At 36.5% G+C, this 27296-nt stretch overlaps 1 protein-coding gene across 5 annotated transcripts in view; it reads right to left on the bottom strand.

Annotated features, from left to right (window-relative positions):
• Positions 1 to 27296, bottom strand: part of macrod2 (mono-ADP ribosylhydrolase 2) — an 862504-nt gene that overhangs the window by 96745 nt on the left and 738463 nt on the right. For 2 of the 5 annotated variants that reach the window (XM_087277688.1, NM_200549.1), the window contains 1 exon segment: positions 3460 to 3541. In XM_087277688.1, the coding sequence (XP_087133814.1) occupies positions 3460 to 3541 (82 nt within the window). 5 annotated transcript variants of the gene reach the window in all.

The raw sequence follows: 27296 nt of genomic DNA, 5'->3' as shown, positions 1-27296 counted from the left end.
TAGCTTGAAAATATGTATTTAATTGTATTTTGTTACTTGTAACCGCTCAACATGGCTTGTACTGTATTCTGATTAACTCTTTATATTTACATATTGCCTCTAAAGCCACGTTGAAAACCCGGCGTGTGACGATTTGTTTACAGAGTTAAATGGGTTTGTGATTCTCGCAATCCTCTGCCGTTTGTTGTTGTTATGGCAACCATCAGCTGTTCCTATACACGTGCAGCGGTCAAGTTTCAAAGTATTCAGATTTTGTCATTGTGTGGATTAATACTGAATCTGTGTCATTGTTTTTACTTATCGTTATGAATACAGCAATATTCTCATGTTTAACTGCATTGTTCTGCACTCTGAATACATCAATAATGTTGATAAGCTATGGTGGGCGTTTCTCTCTGTCTCACATTGAACGCAGTCGAACAATCACAACAGATTGGGTCATCGGACCACTCAGCGCAGATTAGCATTTTGCTAAGGAGGGGTTTGGGAACAAATGAATCGCTGAACTAATCATATGGGAGCCGTTGGGATAATTAGGTAAAAATAAATGCATATTATAAGACTTTGAAAGTGTTTTTTTGACCTTGCATGCATATCAGCATGTTGTTGGAGACCCCAAAACCAAACTATGACCTTTTATAATGCAAAATGAGGGTTCTTTAAAATTTTACCTAAAATTGAAAACCAGCAACAATTAAGAATGTATGATTTTATGGTGTATGGCTTTGCAAAAAAATAAAAAAAATCAATATAATGAATGTCAATGGGGCAAAAAAAATCTACAAACTTAACAAAAAGAGTAGTAAAATCATTCCACTTGCTGAAACACAGAGAATGTTGTGGGCAAATTAAGACTCAAAATCACCTCACAGTGGATGAAAACATCCCCAACATTACACAAGGTTTAAAAAAAAATGAGAGAAAAACAAAGTGAAGGATTAGGAGAAAAGCAAAACAGACATATTGACAATGACAGAAGGCCAAAGTGCAATAAAAAACGAAGGAACTGACTTCTAAAGTCCCATCACACGACAGTTCATCTCACAGAAACCAACGCCGGCACCAAAGACCACATGATCCAACCAGAAACAGACAAGCAAAAGTGTGAGCTGGAATGTCATTGAGGTGGTGCCGTCCTGCATGCTTCAGACATCTGGGGTCTGCCGTTGAGGCTCAGGATCGCTGAGGGTGATGACAGAAGCAAAGCCCCTCTGAGTCATGCTCTACATATGGACCTCCGGGCTACATCGATTGCACTTCAGAGACAAGCAATCGGTACTGTGAAATACTAGCAGGCGAAATGCTCCACACCTGTTAAACTCATGCGCTGGAGTATTTCCTGAGATTCTCAGTTAGTGGGGGAAAATGGGGCCTAAGAGCTTAGTTGTGAATTGAGTTTGTGGAAACACCAAAAATCACTCAAAGGAGGCTGGTAACAAAATGGAATGCTAAGTTAATGAGCCGTGAGATGCAGACAGCAAAAACACTTTCCAATGCACAAATTTCTCCCCTTACACTGTAAACTTATTGTAGTTTTTTTATGTTTGTAATATTTTATCTTATGTATTCTTTAAACATTATGTATATGTTTTTATTTAGTTTTTTTTCTGTGGTGAAATGCTTTCTCCTAACCTGGCTTAATGTTCTATAAGCAAGCCATTTGAAGGTTGATTTCCCTGGTGGCAGCATTTCTCTGTTAGTTTGAGCAGCCTGGCAAAGCTATATTGACTTAACCGAAGGAAAGGCTGGAAAATTTGTCTTAAAATTAGAGAAGCAAGAAATTATATACAAAAGTGTCATTTATTTACTCATCCTTATGTCACTTCATACTTGTTTTTCATAAAAAAGCAGAAATTCTGTACGCCCTGTTGGTCGCTTTTTTTGTCAGAAAATTTTGATCTTTGAAGACTGAAGCTTTCAATGCAAATGCAGCATAAAATCTTTATGGAAATTGTTGTTCTTTTGCATTTTTGAAAGGTTTAGAGTACAGTAGGACAGATGGCAATGTTGCCAAACCATCCCTGTTCACATATATTCATGAATATGACTAAAAATTGCTGCATTATGCATAACACATGTGTAGGTGGCAATGTCACTTCGTAAAGGAAAACTGCTGCTTTGGTTGTCTTTTATACTAGCATGCCTATAGATAATATGATACCCGCAATGAGAGATCATTTACACACGATTCATTAAAAAAGTTTCAATGTAATAAGACAAATTCGTGCAAAAATCTGATATCTTCATGAGCACATTTTATGGTGAAGGGTTTTCTGAAATGTTTTTTTCACTGGAATTATTTGGGAGGAAATTGACAAACACATTTTCATTTTTTTGCAAAGCAGAGAAAAAAGGAAATTATACCGGTTTAAAAGGACATATATGTATAAATTATGATCTTGATATCAAGGAGAAATTAAAACTCTTCTCATTTAAAATAATCACAATTCCCCTAGGTCAGTGGTCCCCAAACTTTTTATCTTCACAGGCTGGTCAACACTTTGCAATTTACCGCAGACTGGGGGAGGGGGGTTGGGTGATTAATAGGATTCTAGGCGACCATCTGAGGATGACAAGCTGACAAAACATTGCTGTCACAGTGATACAAGTTTGATTTATGGAGAAAAAGCACTGCAGTGTTTGGGTGTTCTGTGTTTGTCCGAGATAATTAGTCTAAATGTGTTATTTCATACAAGGCATGTAGTTGATCGTTCAGTTCTTGTCATGACTTGCAGTGTGCTCGCGACATTCATTCAACAGGGTGCATCTGGAAGGCGCAAGCATTTCAGCTCTATTGAAAATAACAAACTTGTGCGATCTCTAGAAAAGACGCAATACGTGAATGCCCCATAAAAGGCAGCTGTCATTTGCAATCTCCATCAGTTGATCTTCTTGCACAGACATGGAGGATTCACCTGATTTGTTGACAAATGCGCTGCGGATCCATTCCTTGGAAGTTTGTTGTTCCTTCACTGGGCCTTTTCTCCCTATCAAAGAAACTTTCCAAAGACGTCTGTTTCTTACTCATTTTGCTGCTTGTGGGTTAAATTTGAGCTTTCATGTGACCAAGATGTAAGCGAGAGAATACGGTCATTTTTTAAAATAAAAGATCGAACACACTCGGATTAAAAAAAAAATGGATATATTTAACGATTTCTTGTGCGGCCTGGTACCAATTGATCCACAGACCAGTACCAGTCCATGGCCCGTTATTTGAGAACCACTGACCTAGGCGGTACATTAGCATAATGAGGCTTTGGTTGAATGGAATCCAACAACCACCTGCTGTACTTCATTTATGTGATTCTACAATAAATAACATCACACAAATCCTTTTAGGCCAATCAGATGCACCATACTGCGAATCCTGCCTGACACCCGAGTAACAAGCATCGAGTCGAGTGGGTGTTACAACCAACAAATAAAATGAAGTTATATTCCAATAAGAAGATACAGTACCTGGGGAGAAGAAATCTGACATCTTCCTCTTGTAAATTTCATAATCTGTCTCCAGAAAGACGCAGAATATGACACGGTCGATCTGTAGAAAGAGCAGAAAAGAGGCATTTAGCATAATGGAAATCAATGCATCTCTCTGTAAACACATGGCTGAGAGCTACGCTATTAATAAATATGAAAGTCCCAGTGCTCAAGCCTGTCATAACTAGAGCTCATGGGACTCGTTTCTGACATTGCAGCATTTTAGAGAATCTTTTTTAAAGTTAAAATCCAAATCTGTTAAAGGATAATTCTTAAACAGTAATACAAAATTTATTCAAGCTAAACTTTTGACTCTCAATCAATATACACAGAGCATTAGGTGGATATCAATAATTTTGGAAAACATTTACTCAAAAAAATATATGCAGTTAGAAGAATACAAGTTAAATGTATGCAATATGAGCATATTCTGTAATGTATATACAGTACTGATTGTATTTATGTGATGAAGACTTTAAGGCTATGTGAAGCTTAAAAATAAATGACATTGGAAAACTACAAATCATTAGAAAAAAGAAGAATATGGTCATAACTGAACACCAGTGTTGTGATTTGTGTATGTAAAATATAGATAGCATCAAAAAAAAAAAAGCCTTTCATGCAATATTAAAAAATTCAAATGCTAAAAATCTATACTTTTGTCAAAATCATAAAAATAAATAAATCAGTAAGCAATTTCATTTTTTTAAGTAAAACATAATATTTATAAAAACTTAATTTAACCAAATTTTAAAAAAAAATTACAACCTAATTTTGTACAAATATCGTGGAGCACACTTTAAGCCCTGTCGTCTATCCACGTTTTAGGAACAACAAATGTTAACTTGACTTCTAATTGATCATTTGGTATCAGAAGTGGCTTATTTGAAAGGCAAAGATCTCTAGATTACGCTTATTTCACCAAAATAAAATATGATTGTGCCTTGATTTATTAATTATTAATTAGGACAGCATGGTCTGACTGTGTCACTTAACAGAAATAATGTACAGTATAGAATATAAAGTCATGGTACAGTGTAAAAATAATTAATATTGTCTATGACTCCCATGAGCTTGGAGGACTGCATCCAAATATCCCTGCAATGACACAAATAACTTATTTCATCTGGAATGGCGAAGAAAGCGTTCTTGCAGGACATCCAGAGTTCATCAGCATTCTTTGAATTCCACTTCAATGCCTCCTCCTTTATCTTACCCCGCATGCTCAATAATGTTCATATCTGGTGACTAGGCTGGCCAATTCTGGAGTACCTTGACCTTCTTTGCTTTCAGGAACTTTAATGTGGAGGCTGAAGTATGAAAGGGAGTGCCATCCAGTTGAAGAATTTGCCCTCTCCCGTGGTTTGTAATGTAATGGGCGGCACAAATGTCTTGTCCAAAAATGGCTGTTGATGTTGCCATCCACTCTGCAGATCTCTCGCATGACCCCATACTGAATGTAACCCCAAACTGTGATTTTTCCTTCAACAAACTTGACAGATTTCTGAGAGAATCTTGAGAAACCATGCCGGTTAAAAAGGGTCTTTTTTTGGGATGCAGTTCAACAGATTATTCATCAGAAAAATCTACCTGCTGCTACTTTTACCAAATGATTAACTACAAGTCAAGTTATTATTTGTTGCTCTTACAACTGAGATCGACGACAAGACTTTTGTCAGGTAGATGATCTTAAGACTAACATTTTTTTTTTTTTTAGGGGTAAATTAAATAATAAAACACTGAAAAGAAGGCCAAAAATCCACAAAGACCAACTGGAATCACTGCATTAAGGCATAGAGAACATTATAACACTGTTTCAAAGTAAAGGTGAAATAATACTGCATATTCATTCAGTGTAACAGATATATGTACAAATTAAACAACACACTTTTAGGCTTTATTTCCCATTTGTATTCAATTAAGAACATGGTCTAGATAGGTTGTACAATAAATACATTCAAAAGAAGAGAGCACTTTATCATTCATCTCCACCCTTCACTTCCTCCACTTAAACTCAAACTTCTAGACATCTCTAAACATGGCTAACCAGACTGCAATACCACTTGGTAGAACATCAAGACTGAAATTAAAACATTAAACCTCCTAGCATTCCCTTATCACTGCAGAGACCGGATCCTGAATTCGAGTCCATCTCTTTCCATTCCGGACCACCCAGACCGGCCATCCTGCTTGAGATCTCTATGATTACTCTAGTTCAACGGGGATCTCTACACAAAACCCTCTTTTGATTCTTCCCATGTTTTCAAAACAAAGACTTCAAGTGAACATGAGTATAAAACAACACAAAAGACGACTGCTGCCAACCTGGTGGGAATACGTTGTATTACTAAAATCAAAGATCCAGCAAATGTTTCAATAACAAACATTTCCTACATATTTGCATATGCTCAGTGGGGTTCAAAAGGTTACATTAAAAGTCTGAATCTGAAATGTCATACAAACCTGAAAATAAACAAAGATTCAGGATCGTGAAAGAAAATTTTACATATGTAAAATAAGTAAAAACAAAATTGCACTTTTCATGACTTTGACCATGTAAATTGATATACAGAGGGCCAGAATATAATAAAGGCATTTTCAACTCAATTAAGACTTTTACTTAATTATACTGATAATATAATCTAACTTTTTATTTGAAGAATCTAACTAAGGATCTGTGAATCCTTGTAGCTAACTTATGTGTGTGTTGCTTTCAGTAAGCAACCATTCATTTGTGCTGTGTTTTATTTTCAATTGTTTATTTTAAATTATTTTTCAGTTAATTAACTTATTGATTAATATGTCCATTAGTCATTTATATAATTATCATTATACCATTTTAGTAATTATTAGTTATTTGATTTTATTATTATTTGTCATTTGATTATGTATATCACTATTTTATTATCACTATTTTCCATTATAATTGCTTAATCTTTTTTTCTTCATATTACAATGTTACATGTTACAATCTTATGATTTTGTGGATTCAAGCGACACTTGTTTTTTTAAAGTAAGAGAATGTCTCAATGTCCATACCTGCCAACACTCTCGTTTTTCCTGGGAGTCATCCGTATTTTAGATCCATCTCCCATTTTGTTCTGTCTCCCGGAAAACTCCCGGAATTTCAGTCCGAGCATTGAAACATACGCAACTATGATTATTCAATAAATGCTGCTGTTTCTTTATCACTCTTACTTCGTCTCCTAATTCTGCTCTTCTCTGGCTTTCTCAGTCAACTCTTATGTTGATAGGAGATTGTTAATTCAATTGAATACTGGTTAACAGGTTTGGGCATTCAGCAGCTTGTCTGGATACCCAGAGAAACAGATATTTTCTGACAGGATCTGGCATTCGGAAATAGATCTAATTTAACTGGTATGGAGAGTGTAATCTAACACTATGTTGACTCAACAACAATGCACTAAAAATGTTTTATGTACAGAAAACATGATCCCATTCGCACATACCTGTAAAAACAAATGCTAGGCCAGGCCAAAAGTTGGCAGTGTCAGTTTTTAAAGAAAAAAAAAATTGCACATATGTTTCTGTAGTTATGCTATAAGCACCTTTTTCAGCCTTATATAGACATTTAGTACACATGTGCATGACCTCACCATTTTCACAAATGGGCTTTCTTGTAATTTACACTTTTGAAGTTTCCACAAAACTTCACAAAGTGCTGTTTAGATAAATGAACAGCCAAAACACACACAAAAAAAGTAGCTGTAAATGTATACATTTAGGTCATGTAAATATACCCTTAAAACAGCAAAACAGAAGTATTACACAGTATAAACCACTGTTTAAAACTGTGATGATCACCTGTAGATTACGAGTTCCTATAAATATTCATTCCTGCCCTAAAAGACCACCTTTAAAACCAAGAAAGGTGATACTTCCTCTCTGTCAACTCTAAGAGTCCTTATCAGCTCTCCCTCTCCGCCACAGGTACACCCCTCTCTCTCTCTCTCTCTCTCTCTCTCTCCATGGAGGAAATGTGCCTCCCAGGGAGACGTCAGATAATCGCCTTGCTGAATATTGCAATATTCCCAGACAGCCTTGTAATGGCCTCTCTCGTCTCGTCTGCCTGTGGATGGAGAGGGAGATAAAGCAGGACTCCCAGCGGGACAGCGAAAGACCGGACCACCTCTTCTCCCCCTTACTGGCAAACCACATGAGGATTCAATATAAAAATCATTTTCCCTTACAGGCTTGCGCAGACAGACAGCTGTCTATTAATAGTTTATGGCCTGCCCTTTGGAGTAAATGTTAAGACTTGACTTGAGACTAGTAACATTTTTATTTTTGTGCAAGAGAATGTCTCAAGGGGGAGAAGAAAAAAAAAGGTGCCGCTCTCTTTTTCCTCCCCACGTTTCATCCTTTCAACTCAAAAATGGGAATGAGATACATCTTTAAGATGGATATAAAGAGCCAGGACCGGGGCAAAAAAGGGGGACAACAAAACCACAGGAATCTTTGTTCCTCTCTCAAAACCTCAAGACTGGAGGAGAACAAAGAAGAAAAGTCTAGAATGTCAATGGATCTCAACTGGATTTTTTTGGCCCAATAGAGCATAAACTTGTAATTTTGTTATTGCACCAAGTAAACAAAAAAGCCTTTAGAATGAAATCTTGAACTGGTTTGGGTCACATTTTCTTTCATCTTGTCATATTTCTGAGAATATGAAAATGTCTATTCATTTACATTTATGTAACTCCTGTCAATCTATTCCCCCACCGTAAGCACACTTTAAACCAGCATCTAGCATGGCAGGCGAGCACACTAACAATGGCACTAAAGATCGCAGTATCTAGCGTGCATTAGTAAGGAGTCTTTTTGATAACCAAAGGAGTGATGTTTATAAGCAAAGATGTTGTTAGCTGGCCTCCACTACACTCAGCCCTTCACTTCACTTCCACCTGGGTCACGGCACCAGATTTACATCTCTGATTTTACTCACTCCACTATAGTAGGATTCAAGTCCCTTTCTGGCATTAGTGGCAAATAAACTAGTGAGGATTCAAAAGAAAACAACCTCCAGCTTCTAGTGTGCCTCTTAGGCCAGATGAGAGAGGTAGACACTGCTTTCCCTAGCTTTTATTACACTCACCCCTAAAAAAACCCAGTCCCATGGCCATGACACCAATGTAAGCTCTCTAGTTAACTGGCCCTGCTCTAAGCAGGATTTGAACCAACATTTCCAGCATCTGAGACAGGCACACTAATAAAGCTACTAAAGACCAGTATTCCAGCAATGAGTGGGCCTCTTGAGGTCAGGAAAGTGAGGTGTACTCAAATAGATGGTCTCCATTACTGTCAGCCCCCCAAACCTCAGTCCCATCTGGGTCATGACACCCATCTAACCCCTTATGTTCTATTGGCCCTGGTCTATGCAGAATTCAAACCAGTGCTTCCAGAATGAGACAGAGACACACTGACAAGCATGCTAAAGACATCAGCCCTAAGTGACCTTCAGTGTCCCTAGTGAACTCTTGAGGCCAGAGGAATAAGGTTTACTTGCATAAGTCTTACTAGCTGGTCTCCATTACACTCACCTTTTAGTTTACAACACAGAATGGGTTTTGAACAAGGATTCCATCTTGAGAAGTGTAAACTAGTGTACTGTCAATAGCTAATTGGACTTTGTGATTCTGTGAAGTATATTATACACAGATATTACTTCTTTGAAAAAGTAAATTTTATGCATACTAAACTGCAGAGTTTTTCCATATCCACAAGACCTTAACTTTGTATGTTTTTTATTGCAATGTAGTAACATGCAATTTTAAAAAAAATGGTTTGGAAAAAAAAAATTGGTGAGACTTTAGTTTAGGGCATGCTATTAACTACTGCCTTACTACCTGTCTATTATTAAGATATTAATTGTTCATTAGTAGTCATAAAATGAGGATCTTATTCTGCATACATAAACCTATCTGAAACCTAAACCCAAATTCTACCAATTAATAATTTTTTAAAGATGAAAATGACAGATTTTGTGATTAAAAATATACATTAACAATTAGGTAGCCTACTGTGTTAGGTGTGCAATCTGACACAATGACAATGACACAAATCTTAACAATAAAGCTTCGTTACTTTGGTCTTTTAGTCAGAGCCCTATGTAAACCTACCTATTTATTTTATCATCCATTTTTTTACAGAACAGACCCATGACCCATTTTTGTGTTGTGTCCTACTAGTTGAGAACCACTGTGTTAGCAAACACACGGCAGAAGCATTTCCTGCTGGGAACTCTTCTGCATTTATTTAGATCACTCCATCTGAGTCTCTCTGTCTCTTTTTCTCTCATCCCTCAGGCAGAGAGTGAATGGAAAGGTGAGGGTCCTGATAGAGGAGGTCATCCACAGCTTTTTCAGACATTATGCTCAGAGAGAGTGGGGCACCTAGACTTTAGGAGAGATAGAGGAGAGATGGAGAGAACTTTCCGTTTCTGCCTCATGCTATTTATATCCAAATGGCCCCAGAGTATAGATGTCCAGTGGTGAAATAAAGGATAAATTAACAGAGGAATGAAGAAGAAAGAAAGTACAAAAGAGTGCACAAATCAAAATGTTAGTTTTTAATCTCAATGTAAAACACATTCTAATACTATAGATAAAGAAAAACAGTGTGTATTTATTTATTACGCTTAATTTTATAGACTATATAATACAAAATCCAAAAACATTTTTATTTGCATCTAAACAAAGCAATATTTTAAAGTGGTTTAAGTGTAACATTGCTATCTGGTCTAAAACTACTTTAAATTCCAAATAATCTTTAGATGCATTTAGAATGAGAATGATTTCAAGACATATGCAATTTTATAATTCAATTGAAATGTACATAAATTCATATTTATAAACTTTATACTTAAACCACTAGGTTTTACTGATTTGCAAGCAATTGTTTCTTGTATTATTTCTATATCAATTCCTAATAAATATATTAATATATATTTTTTCAGTTTAAGCAAAAAAGTTTATTGAGTTTTATAAAATACTGAAATAGAAATCTCAGTTTTGTCGTACACTTTATATGCATGTACATTCACAATTTATATTTTTAATGAATTTAAAGACACTAAAATAAGATGCCCCAATTTTTTACGCATTTAGAGCTGGGAAAGTATTGAACGTGTCATGTTTTTTTTTTTCTGGAAATAATATTTTTATAGGGGCTGTTAACATGAAATTGAACCAGATTTTGAAAAAAACAAAAAAAAACAAAAAAAAAAAAACAAAAAAAAAAAACAATACAAACATGAACAAAACAAAACAAACCAAAAAAAATCTGAAAAAAATTGTTGTGTGTAATAACAGAAGAAAGTATGAAACAAGGAGAAAGTATGGAACTACTAAATTGTAATTAACACTTCATATAAAAGGCTTTTTTGATGTTAGCAGCTTAAAGATGCCTCTCATACGAAGAATGGAGTCTCATGCATTGCTCAGGTGTGATTTTGACATGTGAAGTCTATTGGATTCAAGTCAGTTTATTGGCTGGGCCATTCTACAGCTTGATTTTCTTTCTCTGAAACCATTTGAGAGTTTCCTTGTCTGTGTTTTGGATCATTGTCTTGCTGAAAAGTCCACTATTCATCCTCCTGCTGATGTAGATGTTGGCCTTAAGCAGATAATATTCATTTACAATAATGAAGGGCCGAGGATTGCTGAAAAACTACAGAAAGATTTCAGCTGCTGTCTGGACTTTCACTGCCTTTCTTCAACTCCCTTTCTACATGTGTTCACTACCTTTATTTCCTGCATCATTTCATTTAAGTTGGTTTAACTTAACTGTGTACAGTTGCCTGGAACCATGCCGAAGCATGCTTGTCGCCCCTCCCCTTTGCCTCAACGGCCCGCACTCACATTGCATTCAAGCCGGAGCATGCTTACGTCATCAATGATGCGCTCTTCAGCTTAACAGAAGAGAAGCACTCTCGCTCAGCAGTGGAAATTTCTTTAGTTATATAATTTTAGTAATTTGGGATGCAGTGACACAGTCAAATATTTGCCAAACAGATAAGTCACTTTTGGCGCTCATAAATAATCATAAAAGTCCTCTTGATGCAGGCTTTCGAAGGTTTGCTGAAGATGCAGCTTTCGTGCAGTGTGGGGTTTGCGTTTTTTATAAGCTACGACAATCTGAGTTCATTGAACAGTAAGAATGATTAATAAAACCACATGAAGCAGTCCCTTAAAAGTCCTGTCTTTTCTCCAGTTTCGGGCTTAGGCGTGCTTTGCATTCAGACTTCAAGCGTACCGTGCCAAGGCCAAAGTGAACCGAACTCTGGCACACCTCTTCCAACAGGGCCAGAGCCGGCCAACTAAACTGCGCCTGAGCCTGACTGAGCACTCACACTTCTTCAAATGAACTGGGAAATGTGCCTAGGCATGGTTCGAATAGCATAGTGTGAATGCGCAATTAATTTGTAAACTAATTACATCTTTTTCTTTGCATTTATGGTTATGTTTGGTTGTTACCAACATCTGGTAAAAAATTTCAGTAAACGGTGTCTCTAGAAATATTTTTTCCTGGTAAAAATGGTGGCGTGCTCATTACTTATTTTCCCCGTAGTGTGTTTATTTCTATCAAACAATATTAAACTGTCCTAAACCTATGTGTACACACATATGTATATAAATAGAAATAAACATTTAAGCAGGGATGGGGGAATTACGCTGAAATATAGTCCTAATTAACTCATTAGCATATTAATGCATTTGTTGATTTGCTTATGAGACCCACTGGAGACTGTTTGCTTACTTTAGTCAAGTCTCCCAAACATTAATTATTTAAAGTCAAACTGTCCTAGGTGAATTAATGCAAGTTCACTACTGCTCCAGTTTTCTCTGAGCACAGTCACACACGCACACATACACACTCGCTGAAGTGCTACTGAGGGACTAAGACTGATCGTATGATCACTTTTATCACATCGGCCTCCCAGAGTCCCAAACTTAATATGTCAGCCACCAACATACCAGATATGACTTTTAATTTGAGATTCCGAGATCAAAAACCAGTTCTGAAACATTATTACCTCAATTTTTTGAAACCTGCTGAGGATATTTTTATTTCTATATTACATATATCCTCAGGCGGACATAAGGGCATGAAGGCATAGAAGTGTCTTTCTTCCTCGTGGTTCAAAAGGCTCATTTTTAAAGCTACTGAGGTATCACTGAAGGTATTTGTCAAAATAATGACATACATTTGACACATCCAAAAGCAGTTTCTCTTCCTGAACGTGTCTGTGCACCACATTAGGTCAATGGATGTCCTTTGAGCCCTGTATGTCATTTTACAGTAAATGTGCTGAAAGCCCGACATTGAACCGTGCTTCCTGTACACTGTGCAGAGCAGTGGGGGATTATGGGAACGGTGTCCAAACACATGCACTGGTAAGCAGAGTGGAAGCTCAGCTTGAGAGGGTTAATGAAGGCCTAATGAGGAAGCAGAGATCGCTGTGTGAGGGCCAGATTGCTCATAACTCAACCCTGATTGAAGGACCACGGCCAGAGTAACAGAGAGCAATAGACACAGAAATGCTATGCCACAATGAATTGGACTGCTAATTTTCAGACAAGTAGTGAGGTCAGACATTTTTAAAGGGGACATAGTGAAATAGGGTGAACCTTCTGTAAGTATCATACATAAAGTCTTGCTTCATCTTTTGTAGACAACATCTCAACTAGTAGAATTTAATAGGTGTAATTACATCAAGTAGAAGCCAAACAATGATACTATTTTCAAACAAGCCCAAACACAACATAACACAATCCACAGAGCTCTGTTTATAGCTATAGAGCATACAGAATCAGTTTGCATCCTGCTGATAATGATGATGATTATGATGCAAAGTTTTCCAACTGTATTTAAAACATGACACCAAATTGTAGTTGTCAATCTAAGAGGGTAAGTGCTACTCTTGAAACGTGTGTCAGAAATGTCAGAGCTCCAACTGTCAAGAGATGTTAAAAACGTTGACCACTCAGCTCTTAGGGTAAAACACATGCTCAGCACCTTGCTACACTGCCGCTGTTCTAAAAATATGTTGCATCTATTGACAATACCAAAACACCAAAAACCTCTCGGGCTCAAATTCACATATCAAGTTTAAATTTAAGTATTTGCCAAGTGATTACATACAAAGGGAATGCAAACGTGAATAGAAGAAATATTAAACTGTGTGGCATTGGAGTTTGCAGCGAGCAAGTCAAATTTGTCTCAATCGAAAACATTTCAACTGAAGTGGAAAATTTGCATAAGGGGAAAAACATCCAGAGAGAAAAGCGAGAGACGAATGGACCAAACTAGATGCTTTGTGCCATGTGTGAACACAGAATTACATTACCTTACATTTTAAACACAATATTTCCAGTTAGTTGGTCTATTGTAACATAAAATGAGGCAAAAACTTCTTGTACGCTCAATCCAAATTCTATTTTTGTACCCCTTCCCCTTAACCCCTAAGAAATGGGACATCACTACAACACCGGCAGACATCATCATGTCATCCCGATCTCTTTCTTCATATGAGTTCGACATTCGCGACTGCTGTAGTTAATCGAGTTGCATTATTTTTAAGTATTAACTTTAGGAATTCACTGAAGGCATTGATATCATGTTATCATAACAATATAATGTGGTATTAAGCTTGTAACTGTACTGTGTATTTACACTGTGGCCATATCTATGTATACAAGAAAACATTAACATTATAGCATACACTGGAAAAAAATTCATTCCAAGCCACTAGACTTTACTGACAGGGGATTTGAGTGTCATCGTGTGTCAGATGTGAAAGTATGCTGTAGGACTACTATAAAGGAGTTATTATTAGGGATTATAGATAGCAATATTTTGTGTTTTTTATTTTAGCATTTTTTTAAAAGCATGACAGTAAAACACAAACTCTGTTATAAATGTATTAAAACATGTGCTTGTTTGTTGTAAAAATTCATAATAATGACAAAAAAAATATTAATACTAATCTCCTGACTTCCGTGTGCAGCCATGCTGCCATTGTAGATGGCGTATTCTGGAAAATTTTTGTACCCCTTGGTGTCTTGTGGTCCTGAAAAATCTCTGTTTCAAGGGCTATCTAGCCCGTCCTCTTAGCCATACGCCTTCAAGCTCCAGATTAACATCTCATCTAAATGACAGTGCTCACTGTCAATATAGTGTCCCCACCATTTTACTTGGAGCAATAGGACCCAACCCTGCTTAGCTCACCATGCAGTGAGCAACCATGTGAGAGCTGCATGGTGATGACTAAAGTAAATAGATGAAATGAATTATTTTGAACAATACTAAGTTACTACTATTATACTCGCACTTACAAGTAGTTCCAAACCTTATGAGTTTACTTATTCTATTGAACACTAAACCATTGACCTCCATAGGAAAATTGAATAAAGTACTTGTATGTGCAAGTACAATAGCAGCAACTTAGTATTGTTCGAAATATTTAATTTCGCCTTTTTATAACTCTGACCATTGGGAAGGAGGTGGAGAAACAATGAGCTTTTCATAATTATATCAAAAAAATAAATAAACATGAAACAAACACTCGCTTCAAATGTTATCACTCGATTGAATGGGTGTTATCAGTGGTTATCAGCTGATAGATATGGCCCAGTAGGGGCCTTCTGAGCCTAATAGTAGGCACAGAGCGCTGCTATAGTTTATCCACATGGTTAATCAGCTATCCTAATATAGAGAATTATCTAAATCCAGATCTGTTTTACATTACTGTGACGTTTGGGTTTAGAGTTGGGGTAGACGTTAAAAAAATACAATTAATAAGAAATTTAATAAATAATATAAATAATTCTCGTTAACTTCAAGCTGCAGCCTTATCTGACCTATAGATGATTAGTCATGTGGATGAATGATAACACCTTCTGAACCTACTAGCAGGTGCAAAAGGCCTCTACTGGCCCATATCTTTCAGCTGATAACCCCAGATAAAGCCAAAATCGAGTGATCACATTTACACAACAAGTAAAGGGTGAGTGAATTTTCAGTTTTGGGTGAACTGTCCCCTTAAGCACAATTCATTATTTACTTCAGCTAATTTTAAAGGAATTAACTAAGTAAATAATTAGGACAGATGGTGTAATCATTTAAGACCCTAAGTTAATGAAAAAACAAACTTAAAAAAAAGGACCAGCTATAAACACTTAATGAATAAGCAAACAATTATTGCTGCTATAATTATTAATTAGTAATCGTTTACTTACTTTTTGCCAGCGCCACCAATTCATAAAAGCGGCTATTCAGAATTGCCAAGTCTCTGAAATAAGCATGACTTATCAATCATTTCAAAGCAGCGCCACGACAGGATTTCTAGGTGAAAAGCACCTGGCCAGGTAGAAGCGGCTTCAATCCATTCCCTTCACTCTCGTACAGTTGCTTGTAATTTGACTGTTGCTGCAGAGACTCGGGAGCCCAGCAGGTGACACGACATTCAGCTGGCCCTCTTACCAACGATCTGTCACCGCCAGGCACCCAGGCTCGTAATTACATGGGGACTGTGCCAGAAAAACTTTGACGCACTGGCTGTGGCACGTACACTCTTTCTGCTTGGATTTTCTTATTGTTTCTGTCAGCAGTAATGAAAAGGACGAGGTGGGCCGAACCTGCATATATATCGGCCTAAAGGTAGGAGGAAGATATGAATGAGACACAGATGCGATGTGTGTTTTACGATAATTGTAATTACTGGAACATTGCAGCACTTTTTTTTCGACAAATGATGAATATTATCTAGCGAAGAGGTGGCGGTATAGCTCCTCGTAGTGTGTGAGTGGGTTGTAAGCAATTTGTCATCATTATGCGAATGCTGTGCAGCTGAAACTCTATGCGCACTGTGTTGAGGAACATTACTATTAAAAGGAAAGCGTTACAATATCGCATTACTCATTTGACAAAGTCATATATTATATTAAGTTATTTCTTATTATGGGTAGTGGCTGTGGGCAACGTTGTCAGCACTTTGCAGTAGTGCTGACAGTAATGGCTATACCTGCATTAAGACTATGAAATGCTTACTTTAATTTAAAAAATATTCAAATGATTATTTTTATTATTTTAGGCATCATTTATGTTTTTAATTATTAATATAATTAATACCTAATACTAAAATATAATATGATACAATATAATACAATATAATAACAACAACAACAACAACAACAACAACAACAACAATAATAAAAATAATAATAATAATAAAAATAATAATTATTATTATTATTTATATGATAATATGGTAATATCAATAATAATAGTATTAATAATAACAATAACAACAACAACAACAATAATAATTTAATAAAAACAACAACAATAATAATTCAATAATAATAATAATAATAATAATAGTAATAATAATAAATAATAATAATAATAATAATAATTAATTATTATTATTATTATTATTAATACTACTACTACTACTACTACTACTACTACTAATAATAATAATAATAATAATAATTATTATTATTATTATTATTAACATATTATTATTATTATTATTATTATTTAATGAACATGATTACTATGATACTATGATGATGATAATGATAATAATAATAATAATTTAATAAATGTAATAAATATACTACTACTACTACTACTACTAATACTAATAATAACAACAACAACAACAACAATAATAATCATTATTATTATAATTTAATATGATTAATATAATAATAATAATAATAATATTAATAATAATAATAATTATAATAATAATATTACTACTACTACTATTAATAATAATAATAACAATAATAATAATATTTAATACTACTACTACTACTACTACTACTACAAATAATAATAATAATAATAATAATAATAATTTGAAAATTATTAATATGATAATATGATTAATAATCTGTACATTACAAAAGAAAACCGCTATATTGAATATAACACAATATAACTTTTTTTTTTCTATCATTTTAATACGTTATTCCGCTGAAACACCAGCAGCCTTGGCGAGAGAATTTTTTTTCCAACTGTTACCAAGAAACCAAAAAAAAAACTCAAAGTAACAGCAAAGAAGCTCAGTACAGTGGGAAAAGCAAACCCCATTGCAAACTAGCATAAACAATGCAGACAAGTATAAATGCTCACAAGCTGTCAGCTATGTGCATAGCCTATAATATCAGACTTTCAGCAGAGTAACAAATTTTCCATCAAATCCTCTTCAATTTAAAGTCAACAATATGTGTGTTGGTGTTTTTACAAATCATAAAACAGCATCTGTTTTAAATCCTCGGTATCTCCAGTACACCTGCTTAGAATAAACAGATCATTACTGTGTACTCAGATACATAGTAATTGTTATAGTTATCGTTCTTGGTGTTACCAGGCCATAACACTGTATGCGCACCCACAGCAATGACAATGATGGAAAAGGACAAGCATCGGCGCAATGCTTTGTTCATGAAGAGAGAAAGCTGGCTCATAACAGCATGATGAGAAAGATGAAGAGAGTCCTGTCTGTCAGCATAAAAAGAGCGAGAGAGGGAGAAAGAGAGAGAGAAAAGACAGTGTGAGGGAGCCAGAGAGCCCAGCGAGAGGCAGGTGGAGACTTTCCAGGCCTTATTACCAGCATAATTACACACACCTGAGCCAGCCCTGCATGAGAGGACAGTAATTAAAGAGTTGGGAAAAGCATGAGAGAAACACACATACACACACAATAGCACTCACATCCGGAGATCTGCCAATGGTTAAAGAGGGAGAGGAGAATAAACAGAGGAGATTAAACGACGCATGAACTCACACAAGTGAACATACATATATTAGGCGATTTGTCAAACGCTGGAGAAACGGGGTGGACGATGTTGCTCTGTGGCGGTCATGAATTAAAAGGCATGTGTAATTAGACTGCCGATGTTGATGTATAATGACGGGGGTGAAAGTAAACGTTGAGCCAGGATCCTGAAGCGATATGCTAAGACTCCTGGAGGTAGAGACGATTAGCGAAGGAAGGATAATGCTAACCTTTGAGTAACCTTGGTCAAATATTTTGACAGCGCTCCACGAGCTAACACCTTTCCTGACAGATGTGTGCTCAGATAGGGTGATGAGACCGGCTATTTGAAGATGTTTATACTGACAATATTAGCACAAAGGAGGCAGTATATGTTTGTTAAGTCTCAGCCGGTGTGCTCTGACAGTTAGCATCTCAATAGCTGCTCCACTGTAATAGTAGACTAAGAAGCATGTGGGTTGATCTCTGCCATCTTAGGTCATGTTTAGACAGTTTTATGAATTGATGACTTGTATAAAATGAATGTCAAGCTGTTAATCACAGTGGAGATGAAGGAAAATAACATTACAACAGTTATGATAGTAATAGCTATAAAAATAATGACTAAAAGTCTATCCCATCATTCAGTCTCTGTAAGAGCAAAAAATAAAGGACCATGAATAACCCATTTCAGTTACAATCCTGCCTCAACACACTTTTCTGTAAGTTTCAAACAAGCCTGAAGGACTCAATTAGTTTGATCAGGTGTGATTAATTAAGGTTGGAACTAAACTGTGCAAAGCCGTTGTAAGCCGCGGTCACACTAGTGTCTGAGCTTTTGTAAGCGATTGCTCTTTATTTTACATTTCTGTCATGTTTTGAGCTTCAATTGGTCTCACCCAATCACGTGATGCAATTTTTCAGGTCAGAGTTCACCATTTGCTTGGAATAAGTGGAACAAGTGGTCAAAGGTCAAATGTCAAATAATAACTTGACTTCTAGTTGATAATTTGGAAAAGTGGCAGAAGGTAGATTTTTTTTCTTCGATGAATCATCGGTTGAACTGCATACCAATCAGCACAAATACTGCAGAAGACCTATTGGAATCTGCATGGACTCCCGATTCTCACAGAAATCAGTCTAGTTTGGTGAAGGAAAAATCATGGTTTGGGGTTACATTCAGGGGGCGTGTGAGAGATGTGCAGAGTGGATGGCAACATCAACAGCCTGAGGTATCAAGACATTTGAGCTGCCCATTACATTACAAACCACAGGAGAGAGCAAATTCCACAGCAGGATAGCGCTCCTTCTCATACTTCAGCCTCTACATCCAAGTTCCTGAAAGCAAAGAAAGTCAAGGTGCTGCAGGATTGGATTTAAGGAAGGAGGAAGTATTGAAGATGAATTTAAAGATTTTTGATGAACTCTGGGAGTCCTGCAGATGACTTCAATATTAAGTTATTTGAGTCATTGCAGAGATGTTTGGATGCAGTTCTCCAAGCCCGAAAAGAGTCGTACACAATATTAATTCCACTCTGCAGATCTCTTTTTCCACTGCACTATGACTATATTCTATACTGTACATTATTTCTGTTAAGTGACAAGACATTTGCCTAAGCAAAGTCAAACTTTATTGTCCTAATTTAATAATTCAAAAATCAAGGCATGATTCATATTTCGAAATGCTACCTAATGAGTCCACTACAAATTTCCTCTTTTGTGGACAATAAAGTATGTTTCATTCATAAATTGTCATTAGTGTCTTTTGACTTATTGAAAAATTTTATATATAGTTTTAATATTTAATAGAAAACGCTGTTGTAAATATGTGAAATAATTTTACATATGTTTGTTTTAATTGTTTTATGTGTGGATCTTTTTATTCATTTATTTATTAAATGCATATTAATTTTATTAAAAAAACAATCAGGACCAGTAAGTCCAACAGTGGAGCATTTTGGATAATGAACAATTCTGAATAATACATTGTTACATAATGATACAACATAATACAAAATGTCATGAGAATTTGTCTCCTTTTCTAACAAAAGAAAGAAAGAAAGAAAGAAAGAAAGAAAGAAAGAAAGAAAGAAAGAAAGAAAGAAAGAAAGAAAGAAAGAAAGAAAAGAAAAAAGAAAGTAAGTAAGAAAAAAAAATAAATAAAAGAAAATAGAAGAAATGCACTTCCAGTAACAACATCAAGCAGCAAGCATCTTAACTCCACATGACAGGCTGTTTTAAAATATCCCCAGCAGTCATTTTTGTCTGTATGTTCCAGCACTCAACCATTTGCACTACAATCAATCTCTGCTTTTTGACTCCTCCACCACATTCCACACTGTGAAAACTCTTAGTCCGACTGGGGCAAATGCATTCAGCAAAACCATTTAGGAGAGTCAGGTTGGGGTTGTCAAGTCAGTTTGACATTGTTTCGACCCTTGTGGGTTTAAGAGTTGTTGGAATCAGAGCTCAAACTGAATTATCATTTCAGAGATGCGTTTCTGAAAGGTTTGGCTTTTGAACAGAACATCTAGATCTATACATCAAAGAACAAGAGCCTCGCAGCACCACTTAAGAAAACCAAGCCATCAGGTGGACTCTGGGAAAAGTGCTACATTTTTCTTAGAAATAGCAACGGCTAAGTGTTGCAAACTCTCCTGTGATGTAATATCACGTACAAGTTACAAAAATATTAGCAGATCTTAAACTTTTAGCTAAATGCTAATTTAGACACTCACCGGTTACCTTATTAGGTACACATTACTAGTACCAGGTTGGACACTATTTTGCCTTCAGAACTGCCTTAACCCTTCAAGGTATAGATTCAACGAGGTACTGGAAATATTACTGATATTTTGGTCCATATTGACATAATAGCATCACGCAGTTGCTGCAGATTTGTTGACATACATGATGCGAATCTCTCGTTCCACCGCATCCCAAAGGTGCTCTATTGGATTGAGATCTGGTGACTGTGGAGGCCGTTTGAGTAAAGTAAACTCATTGTGCAAAAAAACAGTCTGAGATGATTTGTGCTTTATGACATAGCGTGTCATTCTGCTGAATGTAGCCATCAGTAGATTGGTACACTGTGGTCATAAAGGGATGGAGTATACAATACTCCATTCACAATACTCAGACAGTCTTTGCTGTTGACACAATGCTCAATTGGTACTAATGAGCCTAAAGTGTGCCAAGGAAAAGTTTCCTGTTCTTAGTTGACAGGAGTGCCACCCAGTGTGGTCTTCTGCTGCTGTAGCCCATACACCTCAAGTTTCGATGTGTACGTGTACTCGTTTGTAACGAGTGGTTATTTGAGTTACTGTTGCCTTTCTATCAGCTCAAAACAGTCTGGTTATTCTCTGCTGACCTCTGGCATCAACAAAGAACTGCCCAAGAGATGGTTGTAAACCCTAGAGATGGTTGTCCCAGTAGATCAGCAGTTTCTAAAATACCAACAACCATGTCACATTCAAAGTCACTTAAATCACCTTTCTTCCCCATTCTGATGCTCGGTTTGAACAGCAGTAGATCTTCTTGACCATGTCTAATTGCATTTAGTTGCTGCCATGTGATGCTGATTAGAAATTTGCATTAACGAGCAGTTGGACAAGGGTACCTAATAAAGTGGCCGGTGAGTGTACATCTGCCTGACATTTAACCAAAAGAATTAATAAACCATTTTACTAAAAGTTTATGAAACACTTTTGATATAAAATCATCATATTCATTAAAATGCTACTTTATTAACCAATTTTTCTTAATAAATAATTCAGAAAAAAACATTTTTGCATAATGATTCAATGGTACGATATAATATAAGATTTGCCTCCTTTTCACATTAATGAAAGAAGAGAAAGAGAGAAAGAAAGAACTGTTCTGTGATGTAATATCATGTATAAGTTACAAAAATATTATTAGATCTTCGACTTTCAGCTAAGTGCTAATTTATACATCTGACTGCCTGACACTTAACCTAAAGCAGCAATAAACCATTTACTAAAGGGTTATGAAACAATTTCGACATCAAAGTATATTAAGGGCACACATTTTCATGAAAATGCTACTTTATTAACCAATTTAAAAAAAAAAAACTCGTCTGAAATGCCAGAGTGACCTATTTTGCATCCAAAACCCATTTAGTATCAGTTACATAACAGACATTTTAACTGACTATAAAGTGTTTTGTCTTATTAAAAACCACATTGCATAACATTTTCCAGCATAAAACATTTGAATGCAACATTCTTAAACTGTGCCCATAAGATGAAAAACTGATAATGAATTAGACGCCATGCTGTGTAAATCAAGCCCGGGGTTTAAGTTATTCTTCACATATGTATAATAGAAAAATGAAAATAGCAGCCATAAAAGTAAATGCAGTGGATGTAAGGGAATTATAGTGAGATAACTTGCAGCATTAGAGAGCTGTATGTCAGCAAAAAAAAAAAAAAAAAAAAGTCTCTCCTCACAAGAACCCAACTTCAATGGCAAAACACGACATGCTTTTTCAGCATTTATTCCCTCTGGAGTGAGAAGAAAAGCCACATTTGAAAAGCTTGCATTTACGTACACTAAAATACAGGATATAGTGAAATGTCACAGCATGGGCGTAACTTTTGCGACCACTCTGGGGCTCTTGATCTGATAGATAATACGCCAGTAAGTAAATGTCAACTAGCACCCGCTGTCCTCCCAGTGGATGAAAAATGGAGTCCATTTCACCTTGGCTGAAATGCTAACAGCTTATTTGACAATAATGCCATAGTCACTTTTTCGGAAAATAGCCCACAGCTGAGGAACATGCAATTTTCTTGAGGGACACTTTGCCCACTTTTTGGCTTTCTAATGGATTAGATGGGTGTATTGTGAGAGCAAAGGGGGAAAAACGAGGCTTAGCAGAAGCATGTGCCACTGTAACATGCATTGATCCATCAGAGCTGCATGTCAGACAGAGGAGTTAGACTGTAATTAAGGTGATGAAAAGGGTTGTCCAATGTGCGTGGCTAAAACAAAGAGGATGGATGTCAGAAAAAAAAAGAGAGGAATATGCTCTTTATGAAATCTTTCTCGACTACATGTGCAGTTACATTGTTACACCAGTCAGTGGCGACAAGTATGAGTAAGTCACTGAAGCGAATCGAATGTGTGCAAAAATGAATCAACTGGCATTACAGAACACTCTGATCCCCCAGGCTCTGCGTTGGTTGGGGAAACTCCAAATTGAAACAAAACAAACGATTACTATTGGCTTAAGATCGACAATAGCCCCTTTCACACAGTGATACCGGTAAATATCTGGAAAATTTCCGGAACGACTTTACTAGTATATTCAAAAAAGCGCTGTTCACACAGGGAGGACGTTACGGAATTTTTCCGGAAAAGAGCATTCACACATCCATCGCTAAATGCCAGTAAATTCTGACATCATTAACCAGAAATGACCTCTAAACGGCTGCGCTTGTGTTTGTAAACATTTGAATACATTACAGACTCTTCGGATGGATCAGTATTGAGTACAACTCTAATAAAAACATAGAGAAACACTTTCGCATGTTGAGATGTTCATGATATGTGTGTGTGCTGGCGCTATGGGTGCTCACGGGCACACGCAAAGCTTGAAGGTAAACAAACAACGGATTATCAAAAACATTTTATCGATAACTATTTACACAGTTAGCACTAAGAAGGAACATAGAAACATTATCTGACTAACATTTAGCAGCTAAAGGTGTCTGGAAAAATATTCAAAGGCTTTTATTCTCATAAACCGCGCGCACGTGAATGCGTCTGACTGTTCAGATTGGCTAAAGCAGATGTCTCATGTCAGCACGTTCTAGACGTGCACGCGCTCTTTCCGGCAATCTTCCTTCTGCATTCACACAGCGCAGCATTCCGGCAAATTACCGGTAATGTTACAACTTCTCTTTCCGAAAAATAGCCAGAACGAATTTACCGGTATTTTCAAAAAGGGCCTGTTCACACATACAACCTTTCCGGAAAATTGCCGGTAATTTTCCCGAAAGGTCTGTATGTGTGAAAGGGGCTAGTGAAAAAGTTTGGACAGTGCAACCCGCATAACTGTGATTCATTGAGAACCAAAAACATCATAACATTTTTTCAAATTAAATAATTGTTTGACATTTGAGAATGTTTTAATTAAATTTGGAAATGGATAATGAACAAGTCACTCGATTAACAAACACTCTATTAACAAATACTCTATTAACAAACAAGACTTTTAGCTCAATAAACTACTAATTAGCTTCAGATTAATTGTAAGTAAGGTAGTAGTTAGGTTTATGTATTTGAATTATAAGTGTAGAACAAGGTCATACTTTACAAGCATTAATAAACAGCGAGTATCTTATTAATAGGTAGGTAAAACATCAGTAAATAGTGGGAATAGTTACTTAAAGTGTAAAAAAAAAACTTCAGCTTTCAAAATGTGCCAGTGATTTATTCAAACAACAGCTATACTTATGAGTCCTTACACATTCACTCAACTGTGCTTTTACCCCCGAAATAGACTTGTTCAGCAATAAAACGTAGAACTAGCTGTGGCCTAGATATAAATAAATAAATAAATAAATAAATAAATAAATAAATAAATAAATAAATAAATAAATAAATAAATAAATAAATAAAAAATAAATAAATAATGCATGCCATGATATTTATTTTGTTTTGTTAAAATATCGCATTCGCCATTCATGCAATCTTAATACTAAATCTGTATTTGACACAGAAAGAGCAGTCACCATGCATTAAACAAAACGGCTTTAGTCATTAGTCTTTGTATCCAGTATAATTATTTCTGTGTTGCAAACATTTAGACCAGGGGTCTCAAACTCAATTTACCTGGGGGCCGCAGGAGGCAAAGTCTGGGTGAGACTGGGCCGCATAAGGGATTTCACACAAAAAGAGTCCTCAAATGTCATTATTAACAGTTTTAATTATTTCTTCTGAACATGAAGTGTCCTGAACATTAATAGAACATTGAGTGAAGATTATGAACAGTTCTTCTGAACATGGCATCTTTTGCCTAATTCTTGCTGCCAGAGACTTGACAGCGCTTCTTCTCACAAATCTGAACCACATTTGGCTTAAGAGCGGAAGCAGTTGAGACCCTCAGTATGGCTTGAAGATGATCATCATTAAGTCTAGACCTGTCTAGACTCACTCAAAACTTCCATTCCCTCACCTAAAAAAAGGCGTATATATGTATAAATAAAACACCCCCACCCCACTCCAGTCACATCAGTCTGTGCCAGTCTGTATCTACCTATAATATATATAAGATGCAGGCTGTAGCTAGGTAGGTGGCAGGCTGCAGATAGGTAGCTAAGTGGCAGGCAGGGGCGGGAACAGCTTACCTTGGTTCTGGCCGGCGCGAGTTCCCTTTAAGTTACCCTTTAAGTTCCACTTCCCGCCCGTCACAGCGTCTAACAAAGAGGCGGGGTGCGTGGTGACGTCACCGGCACCCCCGCCCCTTTGTTTACACGGCGGGCGGGGAATGCCAGTGACCGCTGTGTACGGATAGAATCAGCGGAGCGGGGAGCGCTCTCTCTCCCCGCTCCGCTGATTCTGTCAGTGTACAGCAGTCGGCGCAGGCCACAAAATATTGCACTGAGGGCCGCAAATGGCCCGCGGGCCGCGAGTTTGAGACCCCTGATTTAGACAAACACAGATTTAACAGAATAGAGTTTGAAAATAAACACTGATTTCTATGGTAGCGATCAAAATATTCTTTTGAAAGCAACTTAGTTAAGTTGCTTTCACGAAAGCAACGTGGTTAAGTTCAAAGTCCCAAGACATGCACTATAAGTAATTTGGGTAAGCTAAACTGTCTGTAGTGTATGTGTATGAATTTGAGTGTGTGGGTGTTTCCCCTGTGATGTGTTGCAGTTAGAAGGGCATCCGCTGCGTAAAACATGCTGGATAAGTTGGTGGTTCCGCTATTACGACCCCAGATTAATAAAGGGATTAAGTTGAAAATAAAATGAATGAATGAATGAAAGGAACTTAATGCTTCAAATGAGGATTTTACAGTTACAACAATAGGTGGCAACAAGAAACTATTCAAATGTATTTCTCACTGACTAGTTTGCGCAAAATCTAGTAATAAAATATGTGAGATCTTTAGGAGTAATTAAATAACTCAAACTAAGAAAAAATAAGATTGCCAAACATTGAAGCGAATACGATTTTGACAGATTACTTGCTATTTTGTCAAATTTCCTAATCATAATCACAGGAGATTGTGCTTATTTGTGCCTATTTTAAACGGGAATCAAGACACGAACAAAGAAACAGAGGCTGTTTGTACTCATATGAGCTTGTTCGAATGACAGCTTTCTTTCTCTACAATATAATAAAGCTAATAGTGCCCTCTGATGTGAGGTCAGCTGAAAAAAGATGGCAAATGATCAGCTAACATGACAGCTGAATGCACGGTAGCATTTACCAGCATGCTGACTGCCACACAACCCTCTATTTTCCAACAGCGACAAACTGGCAGAGAATGAGCCTTGGACTTCGCCGCTAATGAAGGGTGCTCTAAAAAATGACAAGTGGAGAGGCCACTGGCTCCATCTCTTTTTCAAGACTAGCTAGTGGTGTCCAGCAGAGCCCCCATAACCCTGCATTTTAATCAAACCTCTCCTTATAAATGATAGCATACTGCCTGCACTTGGAATAAATCACCACTTGTTCACGTTCCCTCTTAGACACAAAATACTGCTTTCAAACGGCTACCTTATACTGCATCATTCTGGTGACCAGGTTAGTATTAGCAATCATAATCCACATGTAAGCAATATGACATTATTATGCAATCCTGATTAAATCATTCTTATTGGTACTCAATGAGAATTGGAAGTTTTGAATCATGAAACAGAAGTTAAAATTGTCCATTTTGTCCTTTATTGTAAAGTACATCCACTTGAAACAGTGCTAAAATGAGAAAAGAAATGTAGGGTGGTGCATGAGTTTGCCCTTTTGAAACCTATTGGATGTTTGGAGG

This window comes from Danio rerio, chromosome 13 (assembly GCF_052040795.2).
Source record: "Danio rerio strain M-AB ecotype USA chromosome 13, GRCz13ab, whole genome shotgun sequence".
NCBI lineage: Eukaryota > Metazoa > Chordata > Actinopteri > Cypriniformes > Danionidae > Danio > Danio rerio.
This window is presented reverse-complemented; position numbering and strand designations above follow the sequence as displayed.